Source organism: Caretta caretta, chromosome 13, assembly GCF_965140235.1.
Source record: "Caretta caretta isolate rCarCar2 chromosome 13, rCarCar1.hap1, whole genome shotgun sequence".
NCBI classification, from domain to species: domain Eukaryota; kingdom Metazoa; phylum Chordata; order Testudines; family Cheloniidae; genus Caretta; species Caretta caretta.
In genome coordinates, this window is record NC_134218.1 from 32,496,390 (window position 1) to 32,520,551 (window position 24,162).

General features: G+C 45.5%; 1 protein-coding gene across 2 annotated transcripts in view; it reads right to left on the reverse strand.

Annotated features, from left to right (window-relative positions):
* Positions 1-24,162, reverse strand: part of ERGIC3 (ERGIC and golgi 3) — a 54,048-nt gene that overhangs the window by 8,335 nt on the left and 21,551 nt on the right. The window contains exons 8-11 of one of the 2 annotated variants that reach the window (XM_048820033.2): positions 14,331-14,345; positions 4,051-4,082; positions 3,477-3,573; positions 1,170-1,234 (exon numbers count right to left, since the gene is read on the reverse strand). In XM_048820033.2, the coding sequence (XP_048675990.1) occupies positions 1,170-1,234; positions 3,477-3,573; positions 4,051-4,082; positions 14,331-14,345 (209 nt within the window). The remainder of the gene's footprint in view (positions 1-1,169; positions 1,235-3,476; positions 3,574-4,050; positions 4,083-14,330; positions 14,346-24,162) is intronic. The other variant, XM_048820034.2, reaches the window with a different exon arrangement.

Consider the following 24,162-nt stretch of genomic DNA (forward strand, 5'->3'; position numbering starts at 1 on the left):
TCCCTTTGTTCTTGTGTTACCAGGGAAACATTCTTTCCAATCTCTCTTCATAGGATGAGTTTTTCCGGGCTCCAAATAATTCTTATCTAACGGTGCAATACTCTGTGTGAGATGGGGTGACCAGCACTGCACAGGGTATCCAGGTGAAGTTGCACCATTTTTTTAGATGATGTTGTGAAAACAAATGATGCAGTTACCATATGAACTTCATTTCTGATCAGTCATGTGACCTGGGCTTGACTCACATCTCACTCAACAGGCCTCATCTCATGGATTCCCTCCCCTCCCTCCCCAACTCAATCCCATTCATTATTGCACAATATTCTTGTGGCACTTACACACTACTGCAATAATATCTGTCTGAGTAGCGTATGAAAGCTAATATGTAATCACTTACATGGATATATCATGACAGCAAATTATACAGGTCATTTTAACTGTGTTCCTTCTTTAAAAGAGTGACTCCTACTGTCTCCTCCTGCTCATCACTCCATCTCCCACTCCTGTGTGTCCTGCTCCTCTCTCTCCCCGTATTCCCTCACATGATTCTCTGCCACTTGGTCCCGTTCTCCCTTACACATGCTGTCTCGCTGCTCAGACCTCTCTACCTGAACCTATTTTCCTGCAAAGTCATCTTCTTTTCCACTGGACATGGTGCCAGGTTCCCCTCCCCTCCCACTCCCCATTCCAGTCATTCTGCTACAACTCATGGCTCAGTGCCATTGGCACCTCTAGTCCTGCTGGTGGAGCTGGAGCATGGGGGCAGCTCCCATTTCCATGCCCACACTCTCCTCCCTTTATGTAGCAGCAGCCGCCCCACATAATGGAAATGATTAAGCTAGCTCCTTCTTGTTCCCAGCTGCTTTTTTGGGCATCCAAGCTTTTTAGCCAGGATGCCTGGAGACCCACAGAAGCAGCTGGAAGCAGATACCCCATTGATGAGTGGGACATAAATGGATAGTTAGAAGGAAGAGCAAACAAGTGCCCTCCAGCAAGCGCTCCACCAATCACAGTTTGAGAAGGCTTTACACATTCAAAGATAAGAGATGCCTTAAAAGAAAATTAATAAAGCACAGAAGCATATAAATATAGGAGTGTTTCTGTGGTTGGGCCTGCAGAAAGAGACCAGTGTCCACAGTGTATGTACATAGAAGAAAATTGGTGCTTACCTCACCATCGACTTTCATATAGACTGTAGGGACCACTTTGACGAAGTACTGAAACATCATGGAAGCTAGCAGCAGAAGACAAAGAGTCATAGTGAATAACCAAAAAAGACAGAGATGTGCCCATTCTGAACTTCACTGACTCTTATTAATAAATCTTTAAATGCTAATGCAGATATTTTCTACAGCCACTACAGACAGCAGAAGACAGCCACATCATTATGAACTACCTAGATGTGTTACAGGCTGGGAGAATGCTGACTAATCATAGTATACATAATGTGGAATAACCACACCACACAAAATAGACACAAAAAAACACTGCCAAACCATGCTGTAGAGCAATGCTCCATGGCCATGCCACACAGAATAGCTATAGTCGAGGATGGTAGTAGAAACCTGCATCTAAGTTAAAATACGCTGATCTTCTCTAAATAGTTAGGAACTTGTCTACCTGAGAGGAGACCTCTCTCCCCATGCCATCACTGCTTAATTTAGAGGCCCTTTAGTTTAGACAGATGGGCCTGCTGGGAGGGCATTTTCCACAGAGGATACTTACTGGCCATGGAACTTGGTTTGCAACAGCACAGATCTGCTACCCTCCTGGATACCCTGCTCACTCTTTTCCCCAGGCATTTAGGGTGAGGGTTAGATAGAGGGAAGGGAATAGATCTCCCTGAGGCGATGGTGAGATAAGATGGGTGAATGGACTATTGCACATGTTTTTTTTAAAATGTGTACAGGGCATCTTTTAATTTTGGTCAAAGGCACCTAGAGCAAAGGATTGGTGCTTGAAATACAATATAAATAAATCCCTACCACCAGGCCATAGATTGTGGTCTTTTGCCACAGAGGGATTCTCAAGGGACCTTCCCCTTTGAGGGAGGCCAGAGATAGTTTAGAAAATTCACCTTTGGAGCTAAAACTTTCCATGCTTCGTCTCAGAGAGTGAATGGCAAAGTTCTCAGGCATCAGGAGGACAGAAGGCAGCTACTCTGCAAGAAAGATGGAAAGAGGAGGGGGCTCTTCTGGTCCTCCCCACAGCTTTTAGTCACATGCCCCATCAAGCTACCTGTGGCTCATGGTGGATTGTAACTGAGAATTTCTCCTTCAGCAGGGGCTGACTAATAATGTTCTATTGGAGAGAATTCCACGACGAACTACCCTCTTTCAAAATGGCTGCCATTTCCCATTGTTCTCAATAAGACTGAAGCTACACACTGCCCTCAGGTAGCCATTTTAAGAAAGGAATTTATCTGTCTACAGCTCAATGTGGCTGAGTGTTCCGTTTCACATTTTGACACACAGGCAGCCATCTGAGGCCTTGTTTATACTAGAAATATTTTTTGAATAATTCAAGATGAGAATTTAAACTGATACTCTTTACAGGTATAACTGCTGTGTGCAGTCTCTGATTCTGGTATACAAGTGTCTTTTTTCAGGTTAGTTTATGTTGCACAGGAAGGGGTTTATGCTAAATCAAAAAGGTATCCTTTATGGCGGAATACAAGTGTCCAAATGAGGAGTTATACTAGTAGAACTATAATGGTGTAACTTGGATAACTCTCCTGTGCAGACAAAGCCTAAGAGCTGCTTACTTTTGTTATTAGTTTCACTTTGGAAGCAATGAAAGGTGCTGGCCAGTTTGAAAGAAGGCATCTTAAATGAAGTCAGTCTACAACCTCAGGCCCATTGAGAACAATGGGAGATGGCAGTCATTTTGAAAGAAGACAATTGTTCGGGTGTTTCTCTGAAGGAGAAGAACTTTCATTTATAAAAATAATAGCAATAATTACTAAAGCTACTCACTGCACCAGATCTACTCACTAGAGAGGGCAAGAGGGAGGGGGAACTGTGTGTCCGCATGCGTGTGTGTGCGCATTCATGTGCACATGTGTAGGCAGGGGAGTTTGTACGGGCTGTTGGAGGGAAGAGGAAATTGGTGTGTGTGTCTGAGAGCATAGAAGACTGTAAGGAGGTTCAAACGGCAGGAGAAATTTGGAGGATAGGAGCAAGAGGAAATCTGGGGTGCTTTAAAGTGGCATATGCTATACCAGAAAAGACACTCATTTATGTAGGCCAATTTGCTCCACCCCCAAATGGCAGAGGAGCAATGAGTGAGCAAATGTCGGGGAGAACACAAGTGTCATTTTTGCTAGGATATGAAGGCTTGCCCATTAGGCAGCACCACCAGGGTTCTCCCTGAAGCCTGTCCCAGTAGCTCTGGCTGTGCTGTTGCTCTTTAGGCTGTTCTGAAACACTTATTTGATACAAAAGTTTAGAAAGTGATTCTCCTGCTCAAGGCTGTACCTTGCTGTGCAGTGATGTCTGTCCCATCCAGAGGGTTGACAAGGCCTGGATAATCCCTCCCAAATGAGAGACGTTTGATATAGTGCGTCATATTGATCTGAAACAGAAACACTGACACACTCAAACAGTTGGCACAGCATCTAACCAGAGGCAGGACGAGGCCCCTGGGGTTTGCAGAGCATGGACAACTTCCTTTGGTGAGAGACTCTAAGGGACAGGCATCGCCTCTCTCCCTCCCATGGGAAATTTCAATGTTCCTGCCCACTGAGATTCCAAGGTGCAGGTAACTCCCCCGCACCCTTCCCACCATGGAAGCCTCCCTCTGGGGAGAGGCTCTGAAGCACAGGTGTCTCTTCCATCCTGATGCAGGGCAAAGAAAAGCCAACTCAGATGCAACTGGGAGCACAGTGGGATTCTGTGCCCTCTCTCACACAGCGCTTATATGGCTGTTAGACACGTGGCAAGGGGAAAAAGAATGCCAGAGAAGAGCCAGAAGTTAAGAAGAAAGGAGAAATCCAGTCTTTTTAAAGAACGTTTTCCAGCATGTCTACACGCATGCTCTTGCAACACTTACGTTATCAAGTCCAAAGCTCTGTAAATCATGAACTGCAATAGAGAAACAGCATGTTAAAATAATCCGGACCATGGAACCAAGGACATTTATTTGTGTCAGAAGGGAGATCCCATCACATCCATTGCCATCTAAAGCATTAAGAAAACACACTGGATTTCTCCCCTGCTGCAGTAGGGCATCGGACAGATAAAACAACATTGAAATTCCCCCTCCCAACATTAACTAATTATCCCCAGAAGAAGGGATGGAAAGTTAGTTGAACTAGGGGGGTTATAAATGACACATCAGTCATCATCAGACTATTTGCCCATGGCCTTTAGGAAGCAAACATTCGGGGTGTGTAGGTTGGCTAGGAGAGCTCCACTTGTGTTCGTGCCCACTTGCTGAGCTCCAGCTCTGGTTCTTGCTTAGCTCCTCAGACTGTTGTAGAATGTGAAGGCAGAATAATATTCATACGCATTCTACATGAGTGACTGAACAGAGCATTTGCCTACAGAACTGTAAAAACCACCAGATGAAGCATCCAAACAGATCGTCTACCTCCCAAGTAGCAGGGAGCCCTCATCTGTCCTTCCCCGCTGCAACGCTGAGCCCACAAAGGGAAAAAAACGCAGGTTATTTACTGGTTTCAGAGTAGCAGCTGTGTTAGTCTGTATCCGCAAAAAGAACAGCAGTACTTGTGGCACCTTAGAGACTAACAAATTTATTAGAGCATAAGCTTTCATGGGCTACAGCCCACTTCATCGGATGCATAGAATGGAACATATAGTAAGAAGATGTATATATACATACAGATAAGTTGGAAGTTACCATACGAACTGTGAGAGACTAATTAGTTAAGATGAGCTATTATCAGCAGGAGAAAAAAACTTCTGTAGTGATAATCAAGATGGCCTATTTAGATGGTTATTTACTGTAACTGGAAGCTCTTTGAGATGTGTGGTCCCTATCTGTATTCTGCATTTGGGTGTGCATGCACACCATGAACCCGAGTCTGGAAAATCTTACAAGCAGTGTCCATTGGCCTGCACATGCCCAGTGGGTCTCATCATTCTCCTGATTAAGGATGTAAGCACCAGTGTGGGCCGATGCCTATCCAGTTCCTCTTCTTACCACAAATCCAACAGGATCCGAAGCAGAAAGGATAAAGGGCGGGTAGTAAAATACATATAGGGACCACGCATCGCAAAGAGCCTCCAGTACAGTAAGTAACCTCCACTACTTCTTCAAGTGCTGGTCCCCATGTATATTCCACACATGGGTGACTCGCAAGCAACGCTCACACTGGAGTTGGGTGCGAGGAACCCGGCAGCAAAGATGCCAATTCCACTGCTGCATGCGCAGCGAACAAACGTGTAGTGTATAGCAAATGGATGGTGCTCCAGGTGGCCACCTGCAAATGCACTGTATCAGGACCTCCTGCAGGGATGCTGTGGAGGCAGCTTCAGCTCTTGTGGAGTGAGCCATGACACCCCCAAGCGGAGGGATGTGTGATAACCTGTAGTACTCTAGGAGGCATCCTACAACCCACTTAGAAATCCTTTGAGAGGATATAGCTTGCTTGTGCGATCTTTCTGCTGTGGTGATAAAAAGTCTTGGTGACTTTTTGACTGGTTTGATTCTCTCCACACAGAACACCAGGGCAAGCCAGATGTTAAGGGAGTGAAGTCTCTTCAGGAGAAGCACGGGACTTCAGAAAAAAGGCAATTAAGGGGATACTTTGGTTGATGTGGAATTCAGAAACAACTTTGGGAAGAAATTTAGGATGTAAGTGAAGAGAAACCACCTCCTTGTGAAAAAACGTACAAGGAAGGTCTGCCATGATGGCTCCCAGCTCACTGACCCTTCTGGCCAAAATGACAGCCACCAGAAATGCAACCTTCATGGACAGGTGGACATGCAGTATGTCACTAAGGGTTCAAATGGTGGTCTGGTGAGTGTCAATAGAATGAAATTAAGGTCGCATATAGATGTAGGTTTGATCAGTAGTGGGAAGGTTCTGATTAGGCCCTTCCTAAACCATACTGTAGTTGGGTGTCTGAAAACAGAACATCTGTCTACCGGAGAGAGGCAGGCACTAATTGCTGCAGGGTGGACCCACAACCAACTAATGGAGAGACCCAAGGCTTTTAAAGACAAGAGATAATCTAAGACGACTGGAATACTTGCAGTAATTGGAGAACATTGATTGCACTGTGCCCAGGCAGAGAAAAGCCTGTTTGGCCAGGCAGCAGGTTCCAGTTGAATCACTCCTACTTTGGGTAAGAACAGCCTGAACAGGAGCTGAGCATAAATGTTCTATTTCTGATGCTCATCCAAACACCAGGCTGAGAGGTGGAGTGAGCCCAGACTGGGGTGTTTGATTCTGCCCTCTCCTGAGTTAGGAGGTCTGGGCTTGGGCAAATCTTGACTGGGGGGAAGGGCAGGAGGGAGAGGCAGACATGGTCAGGAGAGCTGTTAACCAAAACTGTCTGGGCAGTTGGGTGCTAGAAAAATGACAATGGCACTGTTGTGATGTACCTTTCTTATGACCTGTGGAAGCAGGGGAATGGGAGGAAAGGCATATCTGAGGTTGTTTGTCCAGGCTAACAAGAGCATTGCCTTGGGAGCAGCAGCCCATGGAACCTCTGGAGCAATACAGGGGAAGTTTTCTGTTCATTTGGGACACAAAGAGGTCCTATTGAGGTGTAGCCCACTGTGTGAATATTTCAGTCAGGATGGACTCATGGATCTCCCCCTTGTGGTCTGCTGAGAAGGGCCTGCTTAGGTTGTCTGCTAAGGAGTTCTCAATATCTAGGAGGTAAGCAGCCTGGATTTTGATGCGGTTTCTGATGCACCAGTTCCAGAGCCTGACAGCTTCCATGCAGAGTGGAGGAGTTGTCACTCTACTCTGTTTGTTTATGTAAACCATGGTGGCGATATTGTCCAACATCACTTGGATGTGGAGTGAGCATTTGAGTTGGAGAAAGGCTTTCCACAAAAGGCAGACTGCTTTCAGTTCTAGTATGTTGATTGTGTAGTCTGGCCTTCCGTGGAGTCCAGGTACCCCGAGCAGTGTGATTGTTCAGGTGGGCACCCTACCCCAGGAGGAAGCCATCTGTCACAATGGTGGCACTGGGGGGTTGAAGTACTGAAGGGACGCCCATTCTCACCTTTTCTGGGATCAACCACTGGGAGAAGGAGGCGATAACACTGGTGGGAATGGCCACCTTGGAGTTGATGTGATCCTTTTCTGGTGAGGAGACTGAGTGGAGCCAGGGTGCATATGTGTACCCATGTGTGGAAGACACATAGGGAACAGCCCTCAAAGAAGAAATATCTGTGTGGACTGTCTGTGTTCTGACTTTGGGTGGTCACGAGCATCTGACTTGATCTGAAATGATTTTATCATTGCCAGATCTTGAGTACAAGTCTGCTCTCTCTCTCTCTCCTGGGTTCCAGCACGCTTTGACACCACATTACTGGGAGCACTGCTCAACCAGAAACAGCATGATGCACTTCGTTTATGCCTTTGCCCACATGAAAGTGAATCAAAGTTGCCCACTTCAGCTTTCTCCTCTTAGGCTAACAAGCTGCAGTTGCAGAGTGAGGGTACAGCTTATGTCTAAATTCGTGCATCTCTCTCATGAAATGTGTCCATCCGGGCTCACAAAGGCAGCTATAAAAATTAAAAAATAATATATAACAAATGGAAGAAAGGAGAAATTGATAGCAATGAATATAATTCAGAAGTTAGGAATTGCAGAAAACTGATGAGGGAAGCAAAGGCACTCAAGGAGAAATCTATGGACAGCAGAGTTAAGGACAACAACAAGGAGATTTTTAAATATATTAAAAACAAAAAGAATCCTGGCAATGGTATTGGTCCATTACTAGATGGAAATGGTAAAATTATTAGTAATAATGCGGAAAAGACAAAAGGGTTCAATAAATACTTCTGTTCTGTATGATCAGTTGTTGGCCCTACGCTATTTAACACTTTTATTAGCCACCTGTAGGAAAACAAAATCATCACTGACAAAGTTTGAAGATGACACAAAAATTGGGGGAGTGGTAAATAATGAAGAGGACAGGTCACTGATTTAGAGTGATCAGGATCACTTGGTAAACTAGGAGCAAGCAAGCATTCTGCATTTTAATACGGCTAAATGTAAATGTATACATCTAGGAACAAAGAACGTAGGTCATACTCGCAGGATCGGGGTGTCTCTCCTGGGAAGCAGTGACTCTGAAAAAAAATTGGGAATCATGGTGGATAATCAGCTGAACAGGAACTACCAGTGTGATGTTCTGGTCAAAAGAGTTAATGTGATCCTATGATGTATAAACAGGGGCACCTCCAGAAGGAGTACAGAGGTTATTTTATCTTTATATTTGGCACTGGTGCTACTGCTACTGGAATATTGTGTCCAATTCTGGTGCCCACAATTCAGAAAATATATTGATAAATTGGAGTATGTTCAAAGAGAATGAGACACAAGAATGATGAAAGGATTAGAAAACCTGCCTTATATTGACAGACTCAGGGAGCTCCAACTATTCAGCTTAACAAAGAGAAGGTTATGGGGGGGATTTAATTAGAGTCTGTAGCTACCTACAAGGGGAAAAATTATTTGCTAATGTGTTCTTCAATCGATCAGAGAAGGGTATAAGACGATGTAATGGCTGGAAGATGAAGCTAGACCAATACAGGTCCAGATAGGGACCATCAAACTGTGGAAATAAATGCGTGGTTGAGCAGGTGGTGTCAAAGAGAGGGCTTTGATTTTTTGACCATGTGCTGTTGTTCCAGGAAGAAGGATTGCTAAGAAGAGATGAGATCCACCTAACGAAGAGAGGGAAGAGCATCTTTGCAGGCAGACTTGCTAACCTAGTGAGGAGGACTTTAAACTAGGCTCGCCGGGGGATGGAGACCTAAGCCCTGAGTTAAGTGGGGAAGTGGCATACCAGGCGGAAACATAAGGAGGATGGTGCAACAGGGAAGGCCTCCTGATTCATACTAAGAAAGTAGGGCAATCGGCTAGTTATCTTAGGTGCTTGTATACGAACGCAAGAAGCCTGGGAAACAAGCAGGAAGAATTGGAAGTCCTGGCACAGTCAAGGAACTATGATGTGATTGGAATAACAGAGACTTGGTGGAGTAACTCACATGACTGGAGCACTGCCATGGATGAGAATAAACTGTTCAGGAAGGACAGGCAGGGGAGAAAAGGTGGAGGAGTTGCACTGTATGTAAGAGAGCAGTATGATTGCTCAGAGCTCCAGTATGAAACTGGAGAAAAGCCTGTTTAGAGGTGAGAGCAACAAAGGTGGTGTCGTGGTGGGCAGCTGCTACAGATCACCAGACCAGGAGAATGAGGTAGACGAGACTTTCTTCAGGCAGAAGTTTCCAGATCACAGCCCCTGGTTCTTCTGGGGGACTTTAATCACGAGAGCAATACAACAGTGCACAGAAAATCCAGGAAGTTTTTGGAGAGTGTTGGGAACAACTTCCTGGTACAAGTGCTGGAGGAACCAACGTGCTCCTCTTGACCTGCTGCTCACAAACAGGGAAGAATTGGTAAGAGAAGTAGAAGTGGGTGGCAACCCGAGCAGCAGTGACCATGAGATTGTCGAGTTCAGGATCCTGACAAAAGGAAGAAAGGAGAGCAGCAGAATACAGACCCTGGATTTCAGAAAAGCATTCTTTGATTCCCTCAGGGATCCCCTGGATGGCTAATATGCGGGGGAAAGGAGTCCAGGAAAGCTGGCTGTATTTTAACAGAGAAATCTTCGGTGAGCTTAAACTCAGAAAGGAAGCTGACAAGAAGTAGAAACTTGGACTGATGACTAGGGAAGAGTATAAAGATATTGCTTGAGCATGCAGGGGTGTAATCAGGAAGGCCAAAGCACGACTGGAGTTGCAACTAGCAAGGGATGTGAAGGGTAACAAGAAGGGTTTCTACAGGTATGTTAGCAACAAGAAGGTGGTAAGGGAAAGTGTGGGACCCTTACTGAATGGGGGAGGCAACAGATGATGTGGAAAAAGCTGAAGTACTCAATGCTTTTTTTGCCTCGGTCTTCACAGACAAAGTCAGCTCCCAGACTGCTGCACTGGGCAGTATGGGGAGGAGGTGAGTAGCCCTCCGTGGTGAAAGAACAGGTTAAGGACTATTTAGAAAAGCTGGACCTGCACAAGTCCATGGGGCCGGACGCAATGCATCCAAGGGTGCTGAGGGAGTTGGCTGATGTGATTACAGAGCCATTGGCCATTATCTCTGAAAACTCGTGGCAATCGGTGGAGGTCCCAGAATATTGGAAATAGGCAAATATAGTGCCACCTTTAAAAAAAGAAAAAGGAGAACCCGGGGAGCTATAGACCTCAGTCCCTGGAAAAATCACCTCACCTCAGTCCCCGGAAAAATCATGGAGCATGTCCTCAAGGAATCCATTTTGAAGCACTTGGAGGAGAGTGAGGTGATCAGGAACAGTCAACATGGATTCACCATGGGCAAGTCATGCCTGACCAACCTGATTGCCTTCCATAATGAGATAACTGGCTCTGTGGATATGGGGAAAGTGGTGAATGTGATATATCTTGACTTTAGCAAAGCTTTTGCTACGGTCTCCCACAATATTCCTGCCAGCAAGTTATAAAAGTATGGATTGGATGAATGGACTATAAGATGGATAGAAAGCTGGCTAGACTGTTGGGCTCAATGGGCAGTGATCAATGGCTCAACATCTAATTGGCAACCGGTATCAAGCAGAGTGCCCCAGAGGTCAGTCTTGGGGCCAATTTTGTTCCATATCTTCATTAATGATCGGGACGATGGAATGGAATGCACTCTCAGTAAGTTCACGGATGACACTAAGCTGGGGGCAGAGGTAGATATGCTGGAGGATAGGGATGGGGTCCAGAATGACCTAGACAAATTGGAGGATTGGACCAAAAGAAATCTGATGAGGTTCAACAAGGACAGGTGAAGAGTCCTGCGCTTAGGACGGAAGAATCCCATGTATTCTACAGGCTGGGGACTGACTGGCTAAGCGGCAGTTCTGCAGAAAAGGACCTGGGGATTACAGTGGACAAGAAGTTGGAGATGAGTCAAGAGTATGCCCTTGTTGCCAAGAAGGCTAAGGGCATATTGGGTTGCATCAGTAAGAGTATTGCCAGCAGATGGAGGGAAGTGATTATTCCCTTCTATTCGTCACTGGTGAGGCCACATCTGGAGTATTGTGTCCTCTTTTGGGCCCCCCGCTACAGAAAGGATGTGGACAAACAGGAGAGAGTCCAGTGGAGGGGAACAAAAATGATTAGGGGGCTGGGGCACATAACTTATGAGGAGAGACTGAGGGAACTGGGCTTATTTAGTTTGCAGAAAAGAAGAGTGAGGGAAGATTTGATAGCAGCTTTCAACTACCTGAAGGGGGTTCCAAAGAGGATGGAGCTAGGCTGTTCTCAGTTGTGGCAGATGACAGAACAAGGAGCAATGGTCTCAAGTTGCAGTGGGGGAGATCTAGGTTGGATATTAGGAAAAACTATTTCACTAGGAGGGTGATGAAGCACTGGAATGGGTTACCTAGAGAGGTGGTGGAATCTCCATCCTTAGAGGTTTCTAAGGCCTGACTTGACAAAGCCCTGGCTGGGATGATTTAGCTGGGGTTGGTCCTGCTTTGAGGAGGGTGTTGGAATAGATGACCTCCTGAGGTCTCTTCCAACTCTAACCGCCCATGATTCTATGATGCAGGATGCGATACATTTGGACATGGTCTGTGAAGAGACTGCTTGACCCTTCATGTGATCTGCATATGACACAAATGAGGTGAAGCATGAGACAGTTTAGTCCTGTCCACACAGAAGGCTAGACGTTGCCGGATATCTAAGGGATGCAGACGTTGCTCCTTTGGAAATGAATGTGGTTTTGGAGAGCACACAGGTAAATATACCACCTGGTTCAAATGAAACTGAGAAACCAGTTTACACAACAATTTTGGATGCGGTCATAAAGTCACTGTCTTTGGAGAATTGTGTATAAGGAGGCTCTGCTATCACAGCCTGCAACTTGTAGACTCTCCTTGCAGATGTTATCACTACTAGGAATGCAGTTTTCTAAAGCACTAAGTGTACTACTAACTATATACAACAAGGGAAAAAACTAAACTAGTTGAGAGGTTGTGAGGTTAAAACCACGCAGAGCTCTGACTCCAGCCACGGGTGGTAAGAAGAAACGGAGGGAGGGTGAGAACAGCGCTGCCTCATGTAGCCAGCGGAGGGGCTATGACCACGAAGTGTGAGAACCATCTCTCCATGGGTACTGCTAGGCAAATTTCTCCAGCTCTGGTGCTTTGGGCATGCATACACCTAAGTGGAATACATAGCTTCATCTACTCGGAGAAGAATCATTTTACAGATGGAATAACTGAGGTACAAAGAGGTTCTGTGATCCATCCACTGTCACAGTAAATAGAGGTCAACGTGAGGATGAGAATCCATTTCTCATTGATGAGGTTTGTGCCCAGCATCCTTGGCCCTCTCCTTTTGTTCCTCCATACCATTAGAACCCATGGGTTCCACTATCATTCCTCTGATCAGCACTTAAAAATTCACATACCCTCCCCTTTCTCAAACACAGACACAGCTATCCTTGACCTCTAACCTCCAGCCCAGACCTCTGAATCCATCCTCTTGGATGTCTTCCTACCACCTTAAACTCCACATGGCTATGAATGAACACTTGTTCTTTCCTGCTTACCCTGCCAGCAATATCATCTTCCTTGCCATCACCCACACTTGTAACCTTAGTATCATCCTTGATCCCTCCCTTGCCTTCTCCCCTTCATTTCCAAAACCTCACCAATCGTAATGTTACTTTCTCAATAAGATATACATACAGTATACCTCTCCTTGTTGAACAATATTACGTATGCGTGCCCAATTGCTATCGTTAAAGTGTTTCCAATACACAGCCTATTCACCACGTATTTAGAATTCTACTGAAATGCACTTTGAGGCTAACATGAAATGTCGTAGGTGACTAACACGTAACACTATATAAAAGGTGAACAGGAAAATTATTTACAGTGGAGATTGCAGATCAATACAACGTACAGCAGGATTAGCAGTTTATGTGATGTGATGGAGGGAATCTACACATTCTGCAGACACGTTAGCCAAAGGTACCAAAGGGATGGCAATGGGCAGCCTATGGGCTATTTGGGGTGGGAGAGCCTGGGGCTGGCCCTCCCATTCTGCCTCTACACCCTGCTGGCCTTCACAATTGTAACCATCCCCATTGCTTCAGCCCCTTGCTACTCTCGACTTCAGCCTCCCTTCACTTCTTCACTAGAAGGCACAAAGGGTGGTTGGATCATCCTTGGTGCTGGTTCCTCCAGGATGTCTGGGATCCAGCAGGGAGAGCAGCCTTCCATGGACTAAAGTTGGCCTCTGCCACAACCAGGGTGCAGGGTTCATTCTTGCCACCCCACCTATGAAGAGCAATAAGATCCACCCTCACAACCACCAAAATGCCGCAGGAGACCTCTTGATGCTGCCCGTAAATAAGATTATTTCAGAACGAATGTAGAACCTATGTAAAGCACATTTATTATTATTATTACTTATTTGGCATGGCCTGCATTGTGCTAGGCGCTGTACAAGCTCAGAACAAAAAGGCAGTCCCTACCTCACACTGCTTCTAATCTAAGAATGCCAAATCATTCAAGCAGGCAACAACGTTTGGATTTTTAGCTCTGAAGAAATCAACTTCTACATCAACCAATTTGTACTTAACACCTGAAAATGAATCCCATGATTTGTAACCCTCTTCATCTGCTCTAGTTCAGTCACAAGCTAGTGGGCTGGAATCAGGAATCACTGGGGCACATTCTCTGGTTTGTGGTATGAAGGAGGTCAGGCTAGATGATCATCCCTTCTGGTCTTTAAATCTATTAACTCCACCCTCCAAACTGTTACCAGGCCTCACTCAGCTAGTCCACCAGACTAAACACATCCACCAACCTACTGTCTCTTACAGACTTATTAAAATAATCCAGGCCAGAGCTTCTCAACCTTTTCTATACTGGGACCCCAGTTAGAACAGATCCACCCTCCACTCTAGCGACAAAGGAAGGGTCAGTGGTCATGCCCCCTGAACCTACTCACAAATCCCAGGCTAAGAACCTAAGCTAATGCTCTATGTGCCCTCCCAAAGGGGATTTATGGAGACAAGACATAACAGAAATTAGATTAATTCCATAGTGAACAGTATAAGAAAAGGAAAGAAGTAAGCATCACTTACGCTCAACTGCGTGCACTGCAAATAAGGGCAGGAATAAGGAAAGAAAAGAGAAACATTCAGATTTTTACATTAAAAGCACAGATTCAGATAAGGCTGCATTTAAAAATGACACCTTCTAGAAGAGGAGGAATAATCACTCTGCCAACCAGTCCCTAGAGAAGGGGTATGTGTATGTGCATATTTATTTGTTTTTCCTAAAGTTAATTAAGTATTTTAGGAAAAATTGTCAGAGTGGCCACCAGCAAGAGTTGGTGGCCACACTCTGAGGCCACCAAAAAATTTGTTCTGAGAACCCCTGGACTAGCTTTGCTTGAAAGAGTGAGCTGCATTAGTTAGCCCTCCTCCTAAAAACCAACTGTCCCAAAGCTTGGATTCTCTTGATCTTTCTCACAGAGAAATCTGGGCTAAAACACAAACACAAGCCATGTCATCTTTTCAATAGGCAATTCAAAATGTCCAAATGCGGATTGGAAAGCAAAATTCTGAGGCTCAGTCAGCCCCACGAAAGAGGTTGAAAGATTTAAAATGTGATTTGAAAAAATGCTAAAGCCTAAAGAGAAGATGTTGTTACATGGGGGGGAAGGGGGAGGAGGAGGAGAGAAGGGGACGGGGAGTGTAGTAGTTACCTTTTGGCATTTTCCAGACTAGGAAAAGTTATTGAGTTAAGATCAAGATTAAACCTAACCTAAACTCAAACCTTTTTCCTAGTCCAGACAAGACCTCAGATGTTCCTTGGTTTAGGGAAAGGTCGGGGGTTGTGCTGCAAGCCAGATAGAAAGCAATTAATTTTGTGGCTGCAATGCATGGAATGAATTCATGTGAGCAAGACTGCTCAGGCCTTTTACCTATACCTTTCACGTAATTCATCTAGCTCTGGCTTGTGCTGCTAGACCTCAACTAACATAGTGTGTACTATGGTCTAGAAGAGAATTTGTTTGGAAGTGTGTTTTGAGAGCAGGGTGTGTGTGTGTGTGAAAGCATAATGTATATGTGGAAAGGCACAACACACTGTGCATGAACATGGGGCTCTAAACAAGGAATGAATCAACCCAGGCAGAGGGGAGTTGTGGGAATGAAATGAGGGGCCTGCCCAAAGGCCAGTCTACACTGAAATCATATCAGTTGTACTTCACACCTTTAGTTACTTCGGTTCCACTTTACGTCTGGACAAGCCCTAAACCTCCTCTTATCCCTCACCTTACTTCCTGGAAGTAGAAACTCCAACAAGGACAGAAGTTATATCAGCTCTGAAGATAATCACTGAGACTTATGCCAATAAACAGCAACCAAATGACACAAGAAAAATCAGCCAGCTGAGATCAGAACTAAATTTGGGATTAAATTTTAAAAAGACTTCTTAATTTGAACCTTTCTTCTTCCATCATGAAAATGCCCATTCAGAAACCTGGTTTCAGAGATTAGCAACCAGCAGATATCCTCAAGGCAAAGACTGAGTATTAACTAAAGTGACTGAAGATCTGCTCTTCTGAAACAAGGATCTGATCTAGCTTGAATATTGAGAGGATTCTGACGAGTAAAAGTGTGGACTCAACTCCAAGTGGCAGCTTTATAAATTTGATACAGACACTTTGGTAGTAAGCCAGAAACAGCCAAGAATTTTGGATGAGGGTATAAAAATATACTTTCTGTCAGCTGCCATGAGGACAACCCACCTTGCTCAGTTCTCATGGAGGAGCTATTAATTTGGGGCTGACAGTCACAGTGCCTAATTTTTTGCTGCCTAGAAAAATCAAAGGAACCACGCTGTGATCCACAAAGCCTGAGCTAGGCACCTAGGCTTCCTGTACAATGTATGGGGAGAGACAGGCACCTTCAAATGTGATTCACAACAGCCAGCATGATAGGCAGGAAGCTGTCTGAACTAGCTGATGGCAGATGCCCACCAGAGGGATGTGCCCTAAGACCCACCCCTCTCTTGTGGTGCCTACGTCTGAGTTGCAGGATGGTGACTCTCTCTGCTCAGCAATCCATGAATGGGAACCAGCTGCCACCTGGAGTCAAGCAGCTACTTGGGGGAATGAGTTAGGCACAAAACAGCTGGGGAAGGAGGAGGGGCTGCCACTGCCCACCTGATAACTTTTAGCCCAGCGGTTAGAGCACTACCTGGGCATGGGAGACCCAGGTCCAAGTCCCCCTCGACTGGAGAGGGAGAAAGGATTTAAACAGGGGTCCCCACCTTGCAGGAGGATGCTCTAACCACTAAGCTAGGGGATACTCTGATGTGGGTCTTCCTCAGTCTCTCCTGCTGAAGTTGTTCCACTGTGGATAAGTAAAGAGTGATTGGAGTAGGGGACCTGGACCCAGGTTTCTCACCTTTCAGGTGGATGCCCTAATGACTGGACTACAGAGCCACTCTCATTCTCTCTCCTTCTGTCTGACCAATGACTATTCCACGGTGGATAAATATTTATCTAGAGGGAGGTGGCAGTGTGCATGTCCAGAGGCAGAAAGTTAGGTGCTCAGGAACTTCTGACCCTGAAAACTCAGATGCTGAGTCTAGATGCCCCCAGGGTTGGGTGGGAGTTTTGTTGATCACAGTAGAGCCTAAAACTGTGAGTCAGATGCCTAAGTATCTTTGTGGATCCCACCCTTCGTCATTATGAAGTTCAAGTCCCAAGAAGCAAGAATTAACTGATTGGTGGGTGCAGATGAAATAACTGAAAATCACTTCCCAGCAGAGTGGGTGAAAACAGAAGTTCCTCATGCCAAGATATGGCTGGCTGCAACACAAACTTTAATGGTGGCCACACTTCAATGTGTAAAATTTCTGGGTCTATTTTGGGACTCGCTGCACTCACTCATGAAGAACCAAGTCATCAGAGAATAAGACTGACTATGGATGGGAAATCTGATCCACTCTCAGGGAGAAGACTTTGAGACACCAGCAGAAACAGACTATCTCCCTTGTTAATCAGAAATAGCATCTGCTAGGAAAGTTGAATCTCTCCACCCCTTGAGCAATGTACTATGCCTTTGGTGTTGAACCAAGCTTTAAAAAAATGGAGGTTACTTACTGTATCTGCAGGTTTTTTGAGATGTGTGGTCCCTATCTGCTTTCAACATGTCTGCAAGTTCTTCAAAGCAGTGTCCATTGACCCGCACATGCATAGTAACTTTCCTCATGCTCTCAAACGAGCTATAAGAGGCGGTGCAGGTCATCGCCTGTCCAGTTCCTCTTCTTATCACAATCCAACAGGATCCGAAGCAGAAGGGAAGGAGGCAGGTCATGGAATAAAGATAGGGACCACACATCTTGAACAGTTACAGTAAGTAACCTCCATTTCTTCTTTGAGTGCTGGTCTCTCTGTGGGTTCTACATACAAATGACTAGCAAGCAGTGTTCAGAGTGTAGGAGGGTGCAAGTAAGTTGGTAGCAGAGATGCTTGTAGTACTGCCAATCCAACAGCTGCATCCACAGTTTCAGCTTGAGTTAGAGTGTAGCGCGATGCTAATGTGCAGACATAGCTCAAAGCTGTTGCTCTGCAAATGTCCTACCATCGAACATTCATAATGATATCATGGAGGCTGCTTGTGCTCACGTGGAGTGAGCGATAATACCCCCAAGAGGGAGATGCTTTGCTATTTTGTAGCATTCCAATATGCATCTCAAAACCCAGTTAGAAATCCACTATCAGGATATGGTTTGTCCATGCAACCTTTCTACTATGGCAACCAAGAGTCTCAGAGAGTTTTCTAAGGGGTTTGGTTCTCTGAAGGTAGAATGCCATGGCACATTTGATGTATATGGAGTGAAGTCTCTTGTCTCTGGAAGAAGCCTGGGGTTTTTGGAAAAATACAGGTAACTGAATCGACTGATTGATATGGAACTCAGAAACAATCTTGGGGAGGAATCTGGGGTGTAACCTATTCTCCTTGTGGAACAATGTATACGGAGAGCCTGCCATCACGGCTCCTAGCTCATTGACCCTCCGGGCCAAAGTGATGATCATTAAGAACATCACCTTCACAGACAAGTTGGTCATGGCACATGTTGCCATATGTTCAAAGGGCAGAGGTGAGAGCATTGACAGGACAAGGTTAAGGATTCACTGAGGCATAAGTTTAATGACTGGTGGGAAGGTCCTTATCAAGTCCTTCATAAATCACACAGTAGTCCGGTGTGTAGACAGAATGTCCTTCCACTGGAGGGAGGAAGGCACTGATCACTGTTAGGTGTACCTACAGCAAACTAAGGGCTAGACCTGAAGTCTTTAAGGAGTGGAGATCTGGTCTAGGATGCCCACCATATCAAGCACATGGTGACATTGAGCCCAGGGTGAAAAGTGCCATCATTTACCCCAGTAGCAGGCTCTAGTAGAATCTTTTCTGCTTTGGTTAAGGATTTCCTGGACAGGGGTGCAGCACGAGCATCCTATTTACAATGCCCATTCAAACATCAGGCCGTGAGGTGGAGTGAGCCTGGGTTGGGGTGTTTGATTAAATGGGCAGATTCTGATAGGTGGGTGCATGGACAGCGTTAGGAGTTCCGCGAACCAGAATTGTGTGGGCCAGAAGGGTGCTAAGAGAAGGATGGTGGCTTTGTTGCGATGAATCTTCTATATAACTTGTGGTAGTAGGGGAATGGGATGGCAGAGGTTTTTGAGGCCATCCATCCAGGAAAGCATCACCCTGGGAATCACTGCCTATATCTCCCCTGAAGCACTGCATGAGAAGCTTTCTGTTCATCTGGGATGCAAAGAGGTCCCATAGGGGAGTAACCCTCTGTGCAAATATGTTGGTTAGAACTGTGCTGTGGTTCTCTCCTTTGTGGTCTGTAGAGAAACTTCTGCTTAGCCTGTCTGCCAGGGAATTGTGAAGATCCTGGAGGTATGCGGCCTGTATTGTAATGCAGTTCCTGAGACACCAGTTCCAAAGTCTGACTGCTTCCAGGCAGAGCAGATGAGATCATGCTCCTCCCTGTTTGTTTATATAGACCACTGTGGTGATATTGTCTGACATTATCTGTACATGGAGTGAGCATATGAGGGGTAGGAAGGCCGTGCATGCAAGGCAGACTGCTCTCAGCCCCAGTAAGTCTATGCATATCCTGGCCTCTCATGGGGTCCAGGTACCCTGAGAAATATGAGCACGCCACCCTGTAAGGGAGGCATCTGTCAGGACAGTGGCCTTCAGTATGGGAGGGCGGACGGGCGTCCCCACCATGGGTTGAACCACTAAGGCTATGTCTGCACTACACAGCCTTTAGCAACATGGCTGTGTCGCTAGAGCCGTGCTGCTAAAAGTTGTGCAGTGTAGCTGCTGTTTGTCAGCTCTCCTGCTCACAAAAAACTTCCACCCCTAACACCTCTGAAAGACCAAACTCTGTCGTTCAATTGCCAGAGTAGACATAGCCTAAGTGAGGGAGGTGAGGACTCTGGTGGGGACAGTGACATTAGAGTCAATATGATCTCTGCTTGGTTGGTAGGTCGAGGGGAGCCAAGCTTGCAGGCACCTCAAGTGGAATCTGGCAAATTGCGTAACGTAGGTGCATGAGGCCATGTAGCCTAACAGAGAAAGACACCGTAGCTCATGGTCTGCATGTAATATGGGAGATCAAGTTGCTCATTGAGTATAACCTGCCTGTGGGGAGAAATGGTCTCACACAGACTGAGTCCAGATGTGCTCCTAAAATTTATTGCCTTTGTGGATGACAAAATGGACTTTTCTGCATTTGTGCGAACACCTAAGGTAGCAAGAAGATGCAGAGGAAATCCTGTTGCTGACATGACTTCCTGATGAGATTGTCCTACCAGGAAGTTAACAGTTCTCTCTAGACCTTGTTCAACAGAAGCTGAAGACTTATAGCTCAGTGAGAGGCAGAATCATTCTCCTGCAGTCAGACAAAGTCATCTTTACCTTCAGAGGGTTATTTAGAATATCTGAAGGCGTCCACCAGTTTTTGCAGAGTCCATGGACTGAATCCAGATGGGAAAACTTGTACATGAGAGAAGAACAGATTCCACCCCGATGTAGGAAGTGAGGTAGCCTGCACTATATCCTGCCAATTGCCTCACCTTGTACCTGGGGCCATACCTTGGCAAAGACTAAGCAGTATCAACATTCTGTAAGTATTAAATGCCTACCTGGAGTAACATCTCAGACTTTCCACCTTAAAGTCCAGCTAAAAATTCTTTAAGATCGACCAACTGTGGTACATAACCTACCACTTCAAACACCCTCTGTAACAGACGATTGGTGGATGGTGAATGTGATGCCGATTTTTAGAAAAGGCTCCAGAGTCAATCCTGGCAATTACAGGTCAGTAAGCCTAACTTCAGTACCAGGCAAATTGACTGAAACTATAGTAAAGAACAGAATTATCAGACACATAGATGAACACGGTATGCTGGGGAAGAGTCAACAAAGCTTTTGTAAAGAGAAATCATGCTTCACTAACCTATTAGAATTCTTTGAGGGGGTCAAGAAACATTTGGACAATGGTGATATACTGTACTTGGACTTTTTCTGAAAGCTTTTGACAAGGTTCCTCATCAAAGGCTCTTCAGCAAAGTAGGCAGTCTTACAATGAGAGAGAAGGTCCTCTCATGGATCAGTAAAACTGGTTAAAAGATAGGAAACAAAGAGTAGGAATAAATGGTCAGTTTTCGAAGTGGAGATAGGTATATAGCATAGTCCCCCAAGGATCTCTCTGGAGAACAGTGCTGTTCAATGTATTCATAAATGATCTGGAAAAGGGGGTAAACAATGAGGTGGCAGAGTTTGCAGATGATACAAAATATGCAACATAGTTAAGTCCAAAGCTGATTGCGAAGAGTTACAAAGGGATCTCAGAAAACTAGATGACTGGGCAACAAAATGGCAGATGAAATTCAATGTTGATAAGTGCAAAGTAATGCACATTGGAAAATATAAACCCACATATATATACAAAATGATGGGGTCTAAATTATCTGTTACCACTCAAGAGAGAGATCTTGGGAGTCATCGTGGATAATTCACTGAAAATATCTGCTCAGTGTGCAATGGCAGTCAAAAGAGCTAACAGAATGTTAAGAACCATTAGGAAAGGGTTAGATAAGATGATAGAAAATATTAGAATGCCACTATATAAATCCAGGGTACACCCACACATTTAATACTGCATACAGTTCTGTTCGCCCTATCTCAAAATAGAGATAGTATAATTGGAAAAGGTACAGAGACAGGCAACAAAAATTATTAGGGGTATGGAACAGTTTCTATATGATATTCCTGGGGGAATTCTGCACTAAAAAATTAAAAATTCTCTGCACAATATTTTAAAATTCTGAATATTTTATTTGTCAACATAACACAATATAATTACTCCCGTTTCAATTATTTTGGGTATTTATTTCAAAATACCTGTCAACAAGTATGTCAAAAATACACACAGCAACAAAAATGATTCCCCCAGGAGTTAAAGAAGTTAAAGAAACCCCCTACGACAACCCAGTTCCAGTTGGGAGGTGCTGGAAAGGGCTGCATGGGGCCCCCGAGTCTAGACACCCGCACCCTCCTCCTCCCAGAGCCCAACCACAGGGCACCCCCAAAGCCCAGACACTCGCACTCCTCTCCCCGCCAGAGCCCAGCCGTGGGGCACCGCCAGAGCCCAGCCGCGGGGCACCCCCAGAGCCCAGAAACCCACACCCCACACCCCCTGGAGCCCAACCATGGGGCAGCCCCTGACCCAGACACCTGCACCCCCAGAGCCTTTACTCCCCCACTCGCCCCCCCCAGCTTCTTTACTGTCCTGCCAGGGGACAGGGTGTGGTGCGTTGCATTGTGGCCCTGTCCTTCCTCACCCTTTGCTAGAGCTGGGTCACCTGGGCCCTCTCCCGTCACCGGGAGAATGATGATCAAGCAAGCCAGCCAGAGCACGCAGAGCCTTGTCTCCATGAGGCTTGGCGCACCGCTCACTGTGCGCTGGGCTCTGCAGAGTCCAGCAGCCCCTAGCAGCGGCCAGAAGCTCTGCAACCCCAATTCTTCATGAGAAACATGAAATTCTGTGCAAACTCTACATTGCGCAGTGGTGCAGAATTCCCCCAGGAGTAATAGGAGGAGAGATTAAAAAGACTGGGACTGTTCATCTTAGAAAAGTGACGAGTAAGGGAAAATATGACAGGGGTCTATAAAATCATGAATGGTGCAGAGAAAGTGAATAAGGAAGTGTTATTCCTTCACATAACAGAAGAACCAGGAGTTACCCAATGAAATTAATAGGCAGCAGGTTTAAAACAAACATAAGAAAGTAGTTCACAATATGCACAGTCAACAAACTCACTGCCAGGGGATGTTGTGAAGGCCAAAAGTATAACTGGGGTCAGGAGAGAATGAGATAAGTTTACGGGGTTAGATCCATCAACGGCTATTAGCCAAGATGGTCAGCGATGCAAACCCATGCTCTGGGTGTCCATAATCCTCTGAGTACCAGAAGCTGGGCCTGGATAACAGAGGATGGGTCACTTGATAAATTGTTCTGTTTTGTTCATTCCCTTTAAAGCACCTGGCACTGGCCAATGACAGAAGACAGGATACTGGGCTAGATGAACCATTGGTCTGACCCAATATGGCCATCCTTATGTACCTATCCTATCTGTAGGAGAACAGATAAATGCTATGAAATAATTAGTTAATTCTTCTATAGAACAGTGATTGCTAAAATAATCATTATATAAATTTTAACATCTCATTTGAACCACATAATTAAGTTTTGCCTAAATCGACCCTGTTGTTCTGTAACTGACCTTGAGTGCTGCTAACTGAATAAAACAGGGAATGTTCTATCACCTGCAACCTTGGTGGTGTCCCAGTGGAACATATGAACCACAGAATAGCATCACTGGCAATAACTCAATTTGAGGATGATCTCTACCACGGATTTACATATGGGTCCTGAGATGACTCGGGAATCTGATCTTGGAACCACAAATCTGCCCGCAGTAGGTACACACATTTCCTGGTAGGTCAGTTGTCTGCTGGGAGAAAGTTTTCTTTTTCCTTCCTTCTCTGTCTCTTTTCAGCTTTAAGGGCAAGGCACGTCTCCTCAAAGTTGGCCACTGCCTGAAGGAGGATGTGGCGCTAATTGGGGTCGGTTGGTGGCTTGCTCCTCCCAGCTTGTGATGTTCACATCAGTTTTCTAGAAAATACGCTTTCAGTGCATCTTTGTAGCTTTTCCTCTGACCACCATGGGATCTCTGACCATGGGTGAGCTGAGAGTAGAGGACTTGTTTTAGGAGGTGAGAGTCTGGCATCCGCACACAGTGTCCAGCTCAGTGGAATTGGTGCATGAGGATCATTGCTTCTATGCTGGTGACATTGACTTCAGTGAGGCTGCTGGCGTTAGTGCAGTGATCTTCCCACTTGATGCGAAGGATCTTCCGGAGGCATAATTGGTGGTACCTCTCCAGACTCTTGAGATGCTGTTGATAGTCACCCAGGTTTCGTATCCATAAAGGAGTGTAGGAATAACAATTGTCATAGATCTGGATCCTGCCATAGGACACGGTCCGTGAAAACACGTAGGAGCAATTTCCCAAAGAAAGCACTTGGCACTGGATCCTGTGTTGGATCTCATTGTCGATTTATGCGTTTTGAGAAAGTTGGCTACCAAGGTAGCAGAAATGCTTGACTATCTCCAAAGTCTGTCTCTCCGTGGTGATTTGTGGTGGGTCATGTGCAAGGCTGGAAGCAGGCTGATGGGCCGTTTCTTAATTTTCTACGTCTCCGCTCGAAGTCTAAAGTCCTCAGGGCACCCATTACTGATCTTCAGTATGCTGATGACTGTGCCACCTCACACACATTGAGAATGGTCTTAAGTCCACATTGGATT